The following is a 15,912-nucleotide window of genomic DNA, read 5'->3' on the forward strand; positions in this document are numbered from 1 at the left end:
AGAGAGACTATCTTGTCATATCTTTTAATGCTAGTAATGTTAATTAGTGACAAATTAAGTAATTTAATATATAATCCATAAAACTATAGAATAATATACTCCATATATACACTATTTTCTCAATTTTGAAGTGAAAGATTACATAGTAAATTGTAAGGTTGACAACGTTTTGTAGGGATAAATTTTAGGAATATTTTCCTTTTATATTTATTTAATTATATATATTTTTTAATCATATAATTTGCTAATTAATTTTATAGTACTGCTTAATTATTATTACTATTAAGTAATACAAAAGGATCAGTTAAAGATAATCATTAACTATTAAAGATAAACATTAAGATTATAGAGACATAAAAATAAACTGTAAAATATAGAGTAAATCATAGAGTTCTTAGCTCTGTTCACTACTAATATCAGTATTATACTTCTTTTTCTTTTCTCTGACACTTGTCACTAATTTTGTTATTGTCTCTATGACTATACGAAGAAATGCTACATTCTTGCAACAAATACAAAAAATAGTATTCTGGGATGAATATAAAAAAGCAATTATTGTATATTACATGCTCGATCGTGTTTCAGATTACCACCCGTTTTTACTTATATAATAAATATAAAAAAAATAATCGACCAACAGATCATATTGAAATCATATTTAAAATATAGTTGATTAAATCATTCGATTATATTGTTTTTCTAATTTTGGAAATTCAAGGTTACCAATTTAATTTTAATTTCTAATTAAAAATTCATGGATCAACGAACAAAGTCAATACTCATGGATAAATATAAAATAATGATTATAGGAGTACATATTTAAACATATTTTAGACTATTGCCAATTATTTTATAAGAACAAAATCAATACTCTATTCTTGGGGTAATTTTGATATACTAAAAATCATATCGGAAATATGATCGATTAATCTATCATTTAGATTTTTTAATTTTAAAAATCGAATGAGAGAAATTCAATTTCATATTTTAAAGTTCATGATTACCCGAATGGAACCAAAATCCATATATAATTATAAAAAATAATGACTATAGTTTATAATAAAATAAGGAATGCTATTAATGATCATGGTCACACTAATAATAACTATAGATTACAATAAAATAAAGAGCGCCATTAAACTTTAGGAAAATTAGGAGTTAATATCAAATAATTTGATTTGGGCTTATTAAAGGTTAGAATAAATAAATAGATGAAAACCATAATTTAAGGATCTTATTGAAACCTATTACAACTATACAATACAATTTAGGTAATTAATTGTAGGTATAGTTACTGATATTTTAAATAATCTATTAACTAATAGTCTGATATATTGAATAATTATTAAAAATTAGTACTCCATCCGTCCCAAGGTATTAGACCAACTTTCCTTTTTGGGATATCCCAACATATTAGACTCATTTCCTTTTTTAGCAAAAAGCATCTATCTTATTTTATTCTCCACCTACTTTTTTCTCTCTTCTCTCCCCTACTTTTTCCCTCTCTCATACTTTACTCTCTCCACTTAACCTATTTAAATATCAATTCCTTAAATCATGTGCCCAAAAGAAGTGAGTCTAATACTCCGAGACGGAGGGAGTATTTTCTTATGATGGATGGTAAAAAGAAAATATAATTTTTGAAAATGCACGAAACACATGTTCTTAGCTCATCTATTTAATATTTTAAATCTATATAGTTAATATTTTTATATTTCATATAGAATATTACATAGAAAAAAGTATATGGCACAATGTTATTAAATTGTAAACTATGTTACTAAGTCGGCACTACAACCTAGCCCTATGGATTACTAAACCCTTAGGAGATGGAATTAACTTCGCTCACATAGCGAACGATATTTTATTGAGTCGGTATTATACCCTAACCCCTGTACTACTAAACATTTGGAGTGTTGGATTTACACTTCAGCCCCGGCGCGATGCGCAACTGACGATATTTTTAACAATCAAATAAGTACATAATCATGTATTATCGATACATGTGAACTTTAAGAACCGAATCATTATATGCTCCATCCGTCTAATGAAATATTGTCCATATATTCAATCCCAGCGCGATGCACTATTTTATTAATTGAATAAGTATATAATTAAGTATTTTTAATAACGTTAAATTTTGATATCACTATATAGTATTAAGATTGATTTCTATTCCACACAAATAAATAATTATTGATTTAAATGAAGAGAGAGAAAGAGCTCGATATTTTAATTGGAATGAGAAACGTGGTTAAGTGTATTAATTGAAGAAGAAAAGTTTTAAAAAGGAGAAAAGTGTCATTTTATTTGGGACAAACTAAAAAACAAAATGTTTCATCTTAAGTGGGTGATAAAATTTACTAAAACTAATACTCCTACATGGCCATAATTAAAATTTTAAAACTAATACACCTACATGGCCATAATTAAAATTTTACTAAAACTAATACCTTCAATTTACTAAAAATAATATTCCTACACGACTATAATTAAAATTTACTAAAACTAATACCTTCAATTTACTAAAACTTATAACCATAAATTAAATTTTAAATTATCATTTATTAATTCGAAGTAGGGTTTACTTAATCCTAATTATTTTTGGTCCAAAACATATTAGCTTAGCCAAATTCACTTTTAGGGTCCAACGGCATTTTTCAATTCCTCCCAATAGCACTTTTCAATTCCTCCCAACGGCACCTCTCTTTCTTAGTTATTTCTACCTCTTTCACGCCACAAATTTTACTCCAGATTTCTTGAATTTGTTTTGTTTGCTAAGAATATGGAATGCGTATAATGTGGAATAAAAAGATATGGAATCCGTATGATGTGGAATTTTACTCCAGATTACAAAAAATAAAAGAATATGGAATCCGTATGACGTGTCTGATATAATTTGAAATTTCATATAATGTTATTATAAAAAATTAATAAAAATATATATATAATAGTGTGGTTGGATACTCACTGATAAACAAAAAAAAATGTATAATTGAGTGGTTAAATATTGAGCATATCTTAAAATATTATAATTTATTATTTTGGGTTCTCTTATACATATATTATACAAAAAGTAAACTGTCCATTGTACAAAACAAAAGCTTGATTGCTAAAAAGCAAATGTATACATTGAGCCAAATTGATTAAATTTATATACTCCATATATATCAGTATGTGAATCGATTTTTAATTTATATGACCATACCTGATATAAAGTACATAGCATTACACTAAGGTAACAAATTTTTACTTTGTATTCTTAATTAATTTTTGACAAAATTTAATAAACCATTTAAACTATTAAAATCTAAGAAATAGTTTGATAAATACATAAATATAAAAATAAAGATTGGTATATATATAATTACTATTTAAATCTAAGAAATAGTTTGATAAACCATTTAAACCATTTTTGATTGCATTTATTCAAGGTTTAAATCTTAGCACCTCCAGTAGAATACATAAATATAAAAATAAAGATTGGTATATATATAATTACTAAATTGGGTGAAAAAAATAATAATATAAAAATTACCATTTATAACAATCCTATTGTGAATTGTCCAAATCTATAACCGAACAAACTTCATTGGATTCAAATAAAGCTTAAATCCGAGCACCTACAATTAAATAACAAAAGGTTAACAAAAACTATTATATAGAAGTATAATATATGCAAAAATTATTATTTAAAATAATACAAAAATTTCAAAATAACTACCATCTATGACAACACTATTCATTGAAACTATTGTAACATTTCAAATAGATAAAAAAAAAATTCAGGCCATAAAACAAAATAAGATATATAAAATTTTAAATTACTTCTGTTGTTGTATATTATTTTTATTCAATGTTTTAAGATATTAATTATTTTTAAAGTACAAATAATAATTTTATTAGAGATAAATGAAATAAATGCAATAGAAAGAAAACCGAAAAAGTATAAAAAAGAGAATAGAAATCATAATTAAATTGGAAGTGTTGAAATAAAATATTTGTTCAAATAATGTTGGTGCAATCTATCTTCACAAAGTATCGCAAATATGAACTATATATTTTTTAAAAGACCATTTTTGCAATTCAAATCACTTTTAAGTTTTGAATCAAAATTTGTCCACTCAAAATAACGCAAGGAGCATATGCCTTTAACTCAAATGTCCAAAACAATGAAAATTTATATCAAAGGGAATAAAAGCTTTGTTCAAATAATTCTGGTGCAATTTATTATTAAAAAATATTTCTCAATAAAGGTAAGAATTAGTTTTTACATAACACTGGTGTTGTTAAATTGTAAACTATGTTCCAAATTCGATACTACAACCTAGTCTTATGGACTACTAAACCCTTTGGGGATGGATTTAACTTCGATCACTTAGTGAACACTATGTTATTGAGTCGGTATTACACCCTAGCCTCATGAACTACTAAACTGGAGTTTTGTGCCCAAAACACATAGAATTGTTACCAAACGACATTCGTATGATAAGTGAATTTGCACTTCAGCCCCGACGCGATGCGCAGCTGACGATATTTATAGTAATCAAATAAGTACGTAATGATATACTATTAGTACCTATGAACTTTAGTACTATTATACATTATCGAATTGTTATAAACTCCATCTGTCTATTAATAATTGTCCATATTTTCAATTTCAGTGCGATGCAATATTTTATTAATTAAATGAGTACATAATTAAATATTATTAACAACGTTAAATTTTGATATCGTTGTATAGTATTAAAATTTATTAGTAGTAATAACTTTAATTAACGTTAAATTGGTTAGTTGGCAGGGGATTCAATTTGTTTTATGCAACATGTACGTAAAAGATAACTTTAAAGCAGTATAGTAAACTTAAAAAAAAGTAACATATTAATACTAATTAAGTTTATGATTACATGTTCTTAACTCATCTATTTAATATTTTAGGGAAAAAATCATCTATTTCACATTTTAAAGCTATATAATTGATATTTTTTCTGTTTCTTTATAAAATACACTTAGCAACAAATCAATTGTTTATACTAAATAAAAAATGTTTACAATTTTATTAGTAGAACATTAAATGCGATACCTAATTAAGTAAATAGACTTAATCATGGAATATGCGTATAATTATGTGTACAGTTATGCGTAGTATGTGGATTATGTGTAGTTAAATATTAAAAACAAATTTTATACACTTGTTAATAAAATTTTAAATGCAGTACAAAATTAAATTAAGTAAATTGACTTTATTATGGAATGTGTATAATATTAAATATAGAGATATGGAATAATTATGTTGATTACAAAAAATAAAAGAATATGGAATGCATATGATGTGTCTGATATAATTTGGAATTTCGTTTAATTTAAATTATGACTTATTTAATGTAAAATATAAAAGGCATATAATGTAAATCATGACTTAGTTAATTTGCAATGAATCAATTATAATACAAAATGCTATATTTTTCTTTTCATTAATTCCATCAAACCCAACAGGTGATGCTATGTGTTTGAGAGAATAAACACTAACATTTGAATTTCAAAATGCTCAACTCTTCTGCATTTGACGTATTTTGATGATACGATTGCATGTCTTGGCAAAATATTATATTCGTAGTCGATACTCTACTAATTAATTAATGGTAGATCTATACCCTTGGTATGTAGATATTTTCAGGTAATAATGGTAAATCTATATCCTTGGCGCGTAGAGTTATCCAATAATGTAGATATCAATACTCTTGGCACGTAGATAGTCGTGGATTATCTATCTCTATCTATCTCACTTGGCAGAGATCTCCTTTTAGTTGTTCGAATACAAATCTTTTGGTAAAGATTTGTACATGCAACTGTAGGTTATGAATCAAACTCATAATTACTCCGTCCGTCCCTGAAATTTTGTTACATTTTTCTCATTTCCGTCCGTCCCACAAAAATTTTCACATTTCACATTTTACCATTTTTGGTAGCGTACCTCACATTCCATTAACTTATTCGCACTCACATTTTATTATAAAACTAATACTTTAAAAGTAGGACCCACATCCTACCAACTTTTTCAACCCCACTTTCCATTACATTTCTTAAAACTTGAGTCCAGTTAAACTGTGACAAAATTTAGGGAACGGATGGAGTATTTTATTTTTATCGGCACTTTTGGTGTTCGATCGGAGTAATCCATCTCCCCTCAACCAATCACCTAAATAATTGCATGTACATTAATTGCAAATTAACTTTTACATGTTTGTATTGTATTTGTTCTTGTGCAGTTCAAAAGCAATGGAAAATGTGAGGCCCAATTATCAGTCAGTAATAAAGTTTCTATAAATTTTCAAAAAATTTGCACGTGAAGAAAGGTTCACTTTGTTATATTTTTATTTTAACTTTGTAGACACCATGTAAATTTTTTTTTATTTCTTTTATAAAATATTAATTTATCAATATAAGCAGGAAAAACATTTGACCATATGGTATCAAATTTTTGAATCACCCAGTTTGTGTCGTGTCACGACCGCACTTTGCTAAGGATAGCGAAAGCGGGTAAATCGCGACTAATGGGAGGGATTAAAGAAACGGGGGAAGAAAAGGGGAAAGAACTTGTGAATATGCCCGAAGGCCAAGTCGATCATATCATAGAATAGAAGTCAAATGTACCATTTCATGGTCTTAGAACTAGAATAAACATTACATCAATAAATTAGAGTTCGAAGGTGAGATTCTAAGATGTCTCACTTCACAAAAGAGCAGCGGAATAAGTCCATACTAGACGACTTCGTGTATGAAGACACGAATCGTGAAAAGATCCACTGGATTATTTAGTAGCATCGACTCCGATCATTTCTCCATCCTCTTGACGTTCAACCTGCACATTTATAAATACATGCAGGGCTGAGTACAGGAGTACTCAATGGACACATGCCGAAAACAAAACATACAATATATAGTTGTCATCCATCTACAGTATCGCACGGGGTTTTTCTTAAAAGGCCCGAGCATACTAAATTCTCTGTGATCTTAAAAGTCCAACTGTAGTCTAAGTTCTTTTGGATCCTCGCCTTATCTGAGAATCGTGTACCGTGAAGGTGGCCACCTTCAGCGGACACATCGCCGGCCAACCGCTGATGGCTCACGGCTCTCGTGCACGTTATTCCGAACAGGATTTGCGGTCCTATTGGGAACCGAATTCGTTAAACTCAGGCTGGCATCGCCAAAACCCGCAGGCATCTAGCCCCTAGCAGATAGGCCTCAAAATAAACATTTTATGGCATGACAACAACTTTAAAATAATCACTGCTTCATTTTGAGAAAAGATGATTTTTCATAATTTCACAAGTATTTGCTTTATATCCACACTATAGTGCTGGATATTAAAAGAAAGCCCACCTGATATGCTTATGTCTCAACTCAATTACTCGCTTTGGCCTCACTCGCCCTCGAGCAATTTATCCCTTGAAAATTAAATAGCGTAGCACGCTAATTAATACTTGAATTATTTCTCTTTAGAAAGAATGCATGCATCCTATTGGATAGCACCTATATCTCAGTCTCGGCTTATAGGATTTTTCTTAATCGTACCTCGGCTTCATTACTCTGCAGAGTTTATTTATTCTCTTTATTAACTTGGAGAAATTCTATTTTCTCTAACTTAAATATTCGGGCACTTATTTAATAGAATAAGAATTCTTGGAAAGTCTCTTCTTAAATCCTTTTCTTCGGATTTTTCTTAAAGCCGCCCATGGCGTCGCGGGGCGACGCCAGTCGGCTTTCGCGTCTCCCACTGTACTACTTTATTCCCCCGGAAACTAAATAAATTATTTGAAATTTTATTCCTCGACCTTCGAGCTCCATCTCAATATCCTTAATTTAATTCCAACTTATCATAATTAAATCCTCGGCCCAATTTACTAATTAAATTTAAACTTCCTTATTTCTCCAATTATTCTTTATTCTATCTCTTAAATAAAGAATGGCTCTTGGCCCAATAGTCCATCACAAAGTATACTCTCAAATAAATTCCTATGGGGCCTAGCCTAAATGATTTAAATTTCATCCAGCCACTTAATTTGCCTTAGGCCCAAAGCAGAGACCCATTTACTCATCTTCTCCATCGTGACTTCTCCCTTCTCACATTCCTATCTCCCAAATTTCCAGATTAGGGATTCTCGAATGAGACGAGAACAGCGGCGGTTCTCCCTCCTCCCTCGCGACCTCTCCGGCGGATCGCCATCTCCGGCTTCGCCAGAGTTTGTCCACTCCTCCGCTGAATCTCCTTCTTCCCTTTTCTTTCTCTCTATCTCTTAACTCCAAAACAAATCCATAAATTCAAAGTCAAAGGCGGCGGCTTTTCCCTCTCCGGCGAAATCGCCGCTTTTCGACGGGAATCTCGGGGTCCCGCCGGCGCGTACGCCCTCTGTCGCCTCCCACTCGCGACGGCAGGCACGTCATCGCGGCTGCCGAAGTCCGCCACGCACGCTGCCCTCTTCCCTTTCGGCGTCCAGCGACGCCGACCTCGTCCCGGCTGAACGAGCAGAGCCGCCGCTCCTCTCGGTTCTCCGGAGTTTCCGTCGCCGCTCGACCATTGCCGGGCAGCTCTGCCGAGTACTCCTCACTCCAGAGCTAAGTCCCCAAATCCCTTAGCCCCTTTTTAGTTTAGAATTACTAAAGCTTTGATCTTGGGCGTCGCTTATTTGTGTTTTTCGGGGTGGAGCATTGGTGTAGCTTACTGTTATTATGTTGCTCAAATTTGAAATCTTGCTAAGTTCTTGCTTATGATACTATGCCACTGAATTCTTAGGGAGGGCAGCAATGTGGTTATCTCTATTTCGTATAAGCTCTAGGCTCTTGAGTTCCATACTCGATACTTAAGATTTGCTACTTGTGTGCGAGGATCTTATGGAAATCTCTAAGTTCTTGTGCTAGCTATTTGTTGTTCTACATGATGCGAAGAGTGTTGGTGTTGAGGTTGTTTACCCCACTTGCTGAACTTGTATAGGTGGTGGCGGTTTTCGCCCTCGCCGCTCGCCGCTCCTTCCTCTCCTCTTCGCCGCCCCGCGCTTGGTGTCGTGTGTGGTTGGCGGTGTCGAGTAGTGGGGTGGCAGAGGTGAAGGGAGATGGCTCCTATATAGTGCTAAGCTATTGGAATCTATGTTTGAGACTTGGAGGCAAAGGCTCCTATTTTGGGGTTGCTAGCTCTTTCTCTTTCGAGCTTGATGATTGTGAGATTCTTGCCGTTTTGGTGATTGTGGCTGATCTTCCTGGCTGATTTCTCGGCCTTGATCGACGGGGAGATGAGAGTTTGACTCATCTTCTACTTTGGGCTTGTGTAGGAGCTCTTTCTCCTATGCCTTCTTTGTCTTGAATCTTTTTTTGATGTTAGATGAAGTGGTGACAAAAATTGGCTTACCTCATGCTCTATCTTGTAGCTCTTCTAGCTGCACTATTCACCTACTTGCTCCATCTCTTATTTAGCTTGTGCTTCCCTCCCTCTTTACTTGTGTGTAACTTTCTAACCCCCAATTTGGTGTAAACTTTGTAGGTACATGGAGGCATTCTTGGAGCTTGTGGAGGGGAGCAAAAATCGAGAATAAGAATGGGAGGGAAAGAAAGAAGATGCTCCTCTTGAGCTCATTTGGTTCTATTCCCGATTTAGTTTGCTTCCAAACTTGAGAATTAAAGAAGTAGGATAGATAGTGTAGAATAGGTGCATGTTGATTTTATCACACTTGTAGGCATGTACTATTTCCATCATCCATGTATTTTATTCCTCAAATAACTATCTAATAAAAGCATAGTTTTTACTTTTATCCTTGAACTTTATCTCTTCCAATCGAGAATGCTTGTTTTATTCCAAAAGTCGAAAACTACAACGATAAACTATGATTACACGACTTTTTCCAGGGAAATTAATTAGCTACTAAATCCGATTTATCTTGAAAGAAGGGAACGAAATTCCGGGGCGTCACATTCCACCCTCCTTATAAGAAATTTCGTCCCGAAATTTGTGCAGCTCTACTTGAAAAGTTCGGGGTAACGTTCCTTCATCTTATCCTCCAACTACCACGTGGCTTCTTCTTGCCCGTGGTGCTCCCACAGTACTTTCACTGAAGTGATCGCCTTATTCATCAATTGTTGCACTTTTCTATCCAAAATTTTCTTTGGCTTTTCCTCATAGATCAGATCCGGATTTATTATCATCTCTTCTTGGTGAATCACATGCTTCGGATCGAACACATATTTTCTAAGCTGAGATACATGGAAGACGACTCACTTTCATTTTTGGTTTGTCCCAATCAAGATGACCCATTACTTAAAATGGAAACACCTTTATCTCTACTTTATTCCATCTCTCTTACTTTACTCTCTCCTCTTAACACACAAAAATTAACTGCATAAAATCCTGTGTCGCCCAAGGAAGGGGTCATCTTCCTTGGGACGGAGGGAGTAATATGTACATAGTATCTCACAATTTAAACATATGAGCTCATTAAGTTGGGCAGGAAATATGTATATTAGTATCTATTAATATTATACTACATTAATTATTGATTGCTTAAATCTTTTTTCAAATTTATTTACTTTATATAAAGTATAGGATTTTAACTTTACGCAACCTATCAAATGCAATTGATTGCTAATTTGACTTTAGCAAACTGCATCTATTAAGAAGAGATATTTTGAACCCCTATGTATATATAGATGTCATGCACCATGGACTTACCTTAGGCAAATCCCACATTAGACGGAGAGGAGAACGAACAGCTCTATAAATGGGTTGGGCTACCTTTTCCTTGTGTGTCTCGGTTTAAAACTGTGAGGATGGCATGCACTCGGCATGGTCCAAAGCGGACAATATCACGCAGGCGGCGACCTGAGCTGTTACATTTGGTATCAGAGTCGGTGCCGGTTCGGTGGTGGGGCAAACCTCAGCGAGGACGCTGAGTCCCTAAGGGGGGGTGAGTTGTCATGCACACGGCATGGACTTACCTTAGGCAAATTCCATATCAGACGGAGAGGAGAACGAACAACTCTATAAATGGGCTTGGATACCTTTCCCTTGTGTGACGCGGTTTAAAACCGTGAGGATGGCATGCACTCGGCATGGTCCAAAGCGGACAACATCACGCAGGCGGCGACCTGGGCTGTTACAATAGATTCATCCCTAAAGAAATTTTCATTTTCTATATAAATATAAAAAATAAAAATTAATTAATACAGTGCAGTCTACTCAATTATAGTACTTATATTTTTGAATGTAGAAACACTCTAAAATAGGTTTGTTTTGCCACACATCAACTTTTATCTTATTTATCTGCCACATTAATTTTCTGGGAATGGATCCTCTGTTTTGGCAAATTGCACGACAGAGAATGTTGTGTATAAAAAGCATAATTTTTCTATAAAACGCATGCCATTGATTTCATATTTGTTTTCTTACGTTTTTTTAATTACTACTAAAAAGCACACTATTGCATCCATTTTCACAATTATATAATTTAATATACATGCCATCTTTATTTTTTCTTTCATGATTAATAATTTATATAAGTAATGTTTTTAAGACGGCTAATTAATACTAATATCTTTCATTTAAATTTCATTTCAGTAATTATTTTATTTTAAAATGGTAGTTGAGATTTATTTGTGATTGGATTTTGTAGCAGTGTGTTTTGAGGACTAATACTCCCTCCATTCCCTCATAGTTGAGGCGAAACTTTTCGGTACGGAGTTTAAGAAATGAATGTTGAGTGTGTTAAATAAATAGATAAAAAAAGTAAGAAAGAGAAAAAGGTAGAGAAAATAAAGTAAAAAAGTGAATAAAGTAGAGAGAATAAAGTAAGAGAGAGTAAAGTAAGAAAGAGGAAAAAAGTTACTATAAATGGAAATGACTCAACTATAAGGGAACTTCCCGAAATGGAAAAATGACTCAACTATGAAGGAACGGAGGAAGTACTATTTAAGATAAAAACAAAGATTAAAGAATGTTTAAAAGAATAAAATATTATTTTGTGAATGACAAATGTTTTTTCTATATAGCAGGGTTTGGTAATTATATTTCGAAATGATAATCTTACTATATTATTTTTTTAGTTTTGTTGTATTCAAAACATGAAAATGATGAAAAAGAAAGAAAGAAAATGTCCTACGTTTAATGCTTAAAATTATCAAAACAAAACAAAACTGAAAGATATTAAAATTAATTATCCATAAAAAAATATCTTATAAAAATAATTAACAAAGAAAGTAAAAATTAAAGCTGACAAAGTGACAAGTATCACAATAAATAAGTCATCTCCCCTTCTTCTCTCTTCATCTTCATATAGACATTCTCTCTCACATACACAAATCTATGGGCTGCCATGGCGGAGAACTGAGGCTGGCTACGCTTGTTCCGTCAGTGGACTTGTTTTTTTTTTTTTTTTCCATGAACAAATTGGGTATCACATTACCTCACATCAATTCAACAGAAGTAGCATCGAAAAATTAATAGATCAAAAAAAAAAAAAAAAAAAACAAAAGCTTCAAAAAGGGGAGAAATCTAGCATCCAAATTACACGTTTTTCCTTCTGATTTTTCCCTTGCCGTGGGACTTTTTCTTGGCAATCTTAATCTTCTTCTTGAGCTTCTTTCCAATAGGTTTGAGGAATTTAGAACTCTGATTATCATCCGCAGCAGTCTCGACTTCCATGGCGGCGATAGAGACGGAGGCGTCGTCGTCGGCGCGGGTGGGTTTAACTGGGAGCTTGGGAGCGGCGAGGGCGGCCTCCTGGATGGCTAGCTTGGCGGCGTCCTTCTTGTCGTAAATCGGCTCAACCATCTCCCTCCTAATCGACCTCAGCCTCTTCTCCCTCTTCGATCTGATCGATTTCCCCATTGCTTCGGCGGCGCCCAAATTTGCTGCTCAATAAAATATTTGCAAAGCCATAGTGAGCTTTGATAGAAAGTATACTCTAGCAGTTAGAGCATGAACTGTATGTATTATGTATTCATGTTTACAAATTTACGTACTCCCTCCGTCCCATAAAAGTTGAGATAAAACTTTTGGGCACGGAGATTAAGAATTTATATTAAATAAATAGGAGAGATGAAAAAAGTAGGAAAGATAAGAGAGAGAGTAAAGTAAATGATGGAATAAAATAAGAGTGATTAGATGTTTTGTCTTTAGTTAAAAAAAAGAAATGACTCAACTTTGTTGGGACAGGCTAAAAAGGAATACGACTCAACTTTTATGGGACGAAGGGAGTATTATTTTTCAAAATGAACTTGTATTGCTGCTGTCTTCTTCTTATTCTGAAATCTAATTCTGTTTTCTGTTGATTTATGTTGTGTAAATGTAATAGTTAGAATCATAAAAAAAAATAACAATAAACACAAACAACTAACTAAAAAATACAAAGTGAAGCAATGTAAGAAGGAAAAAAGTTAATTAGAGCTAACGTACCTTAATAATCTACAAAATAAACACAAACTAAAAATCAATTAAGAGTTAAGCTATGTAAAAAAGAAAAATATTAGATAATATTCACGTACCTTAAATATCTGCAAAATATAAATAAAAAATGTTAGATAATATTCTCATACCTTAAATATCTGCAAAATATAAATGGTGAAAATAAGCAGTGAAATATTAAAATAAAAAAATAAAAAAATGAAGAAAGATATGAAAGCAAATGTAGAGAGAGAAGAACCTCCAATTTATGAATTTGTGTTGTTGCCACTGATATTTATAGAGCAACTTTCTAAATAACTCATGGGTTTTAAATTTTAAATTACATTTTTTTTACTCTAAAATGAACTGATTTCCTCCCATTTTTTTGCCTCCAAGAAACCCCTCCATTTTGGAGGGGGGAAAACCCACCTTATTTTTGGGAGGGAAAACCTACTTTTTATTTAGGTGGGAAAACGTTCTCATGCTATGGGTTTCATATGCATACAAATTGTAAATTATATATATATATATAAATGATGTGATGTTTAGTCAGCTTTACAATTAAAAATGATCCTATTAACTATTGGTTTTAATGGATGATGTTAGTGGAGTCATTTTAACTTTTGGTCAAAGAATGGAAGTGTGAGTTGGCGTCTACCACTTACAAAATTCCCCTCAAATCGAAAATTTGGAAACAGGGGGGAATTCCCTTTGATTTCCCCCCAAAAGATCCGAGCTTTTAATAGTAGTATAGATTAAGGATATAAATAGAAGCGTCCTAAAAAAGTATATAAGATTAAGACAGTATTACATCATTAGACGCTTGTATTGCATAACTTTTGTTGCTGTAATTCATGTTATTAAATGCAAATGACTTTTGTCTCTTAGTGAGACCCCAATTCGAAACCAAAATTTTACTTTCAATTTTGGTTGGGTTGAAAATGTTCAAATTACTTCTTCCATTAATATTATTTATCTTAGTTTTCTATTTCAGTTCATTTTATTAATGGTCCCATTTAATGTTTACAATGTTTGATAGTGAACTCCACATACCATTAACTTAAAACTCATGCAAAATTAAAATAAAACACATATTAGGATACGGAGTATACCGAGCACTTTTCGAGCATTGAGAGTGATCGGTATTTGCTTTGTCGGAATTTTTATGCGAGCATCTTATTGTGCTCGCTCATCCGAGCACCAGTTTGTGCTCAAAAATTTCCGAGCATATATCGGTGCTCGGAATATTCTGACCACTTCAGGGCAATGGAATAGTTCCGAGCACTTTGGGGCAATGCAATAGTTCCAAGCGCACCTTGGTTCTCGACATTCTGGTTTTTATAAATATTTGTATTTTCCTAAATTAGGAGTATTTAAGTAAATAAATAAAGTAAACCAAATGGAAATGGCATTATATTGAATTAAATTAAATTGTTTTGCACTGCATTTGAATTTGAAATGAAAAAAATTTATAAATTTGAATACAGAGCATGACACCGGGGACATGGACGAGCACTAAGCCCGGGTCAAGACCTAGAATCCAAGCCAGCGAAACCTTGCTATGCATCTCGAACGGTGGCGATTCAACGTCCCATAGTGCCAGCCATACACTTACATGATGAAGAGGAAGGCATTAGCTCTCAGGAACCGGGCCCAACCACCTTGATCGACCTTGAAAAGTACAGCCGAAAAATGATGCATGCATTTCACCATGAGCGCAACAATCAACAGGAGGAAGATCCACTGACAGGGGTGTGACAAGCATATGATCACGATGACAGTGGTACCTGTTGGTACCATAGGTCGAAGAGACGATGAAATCAGATGGAATATATCATTATTATCAATATTTTCACAAACAAGAATCAACAAACATTGTATTGGAAAAAGAAAAAATCAAGCAAAAGCAATATATACGAGTCGAGCATGAATACGCACCGTAACCACTGCCAATTTGGCTCTTGTTTCTGTATCCAACAGTAACAGCAATGCAAATAACCGTGAGGATCCAATTCATGTTGAGGATATACGTCTGGTAGAGAAACGTCTTTGATGTATGTACAACCTTGACTCTGGGAAGCAGTAAAATTGTGGCCTGGCTAGCAATGATCGTTGCTAGAGTCGCAATGATGAAAGTCGGCCAGTTTATTCCTTCCAGAAAAGAAGTCCAAATCGACAAAGTCAGGAACTGACAACTTCTGATCGATTCTACACAAGGAAGATGAAGAAAGAATTAACTGCTCACCTTGGCCTCCAAAAGCGCCAACCTTGAGATATCAAATCTACAGAAGCCCATCCACGGCTGGTCCAATATTGGATGCTGAGATTTAAAATGCCACGAGCCTCAGCAGTTGGGCCACCTGTACAGTGCAGGAATAGAGGTCAAGCTGTCACAATCTGTCATGCTGGTGATTTGAGAAGAAGAAATAAGTAAATTTGATAAAATGCAGATTTTAAAGGACATAATATAACCATGGCTCTTTAAC

The 15,912-nt window shown here is 33.2% G+C and overlaps 1 protein-coding gene and 1 long non-coding RNA gene across 2 annotated transcripts; one reads left to right on the forward strand and one right to left on the reverse strand.

The window, feature by feature from the left end:
- Positions 1-8,107: 8,107 nt before the first annotated feature.
- Positions 8,108-9,811, forward strand: LOC148926562 (uncharacterized). Its single transcript, XR_016130501.1, has 2 exons — positions 8,108-9,322; positions 9,536-9,811. It is a non-coding gene; the product is annotated as an uncharacterized LOC148926562 (long non-coding RNA).
- Positions 9,812-12,226: 2,415 nt separating this feature from the next.
- On the reverse strand, positions 12,227-12,990 carry LOC148926563 (uncharacterized). Its single transcript, XM_089057904.1, has one exon. The coding sequence runs from the start codon at positions 12,869-12,871 to the stop codon at positions 12,548-12,550; it is 324 nt and encodes a 107-aa protein (XP_088914030.1). The 5' UTR covers positions 12,872-12,990; the 3' UTR covers positions 12,227-12,547.
- Between the last annotated feature and the right edge of the window lie 2,922 nt (positions 12,991-15,912).

Source organism: Salvia hispanica, chromosome 5 (assembly GCF_029641045.1).
Source record: "Salvia hispanica isolate PSC_SH4W2 chromosome 5, Shi_PSC_v1, whole genome shotgun sequence".
Taxonomy (NCBI): domain Eukaryota; kingdom Viridiplantae; phylum Streptophyta; class Magnoliopsida; order Lamiales; family Lamiaceae; genus Salvia; species Salvia hispanica.

What these genes read in the sequence shown, in the direction of transcription:
- LOC148926563 (XM_089057904.1), bottom strand. Translation starts at nt 12,871, where the DNA reads ATGGGGAAATCGATCAGATCGAAGAGGGAGAAGAGGCTGAGGTCGATT.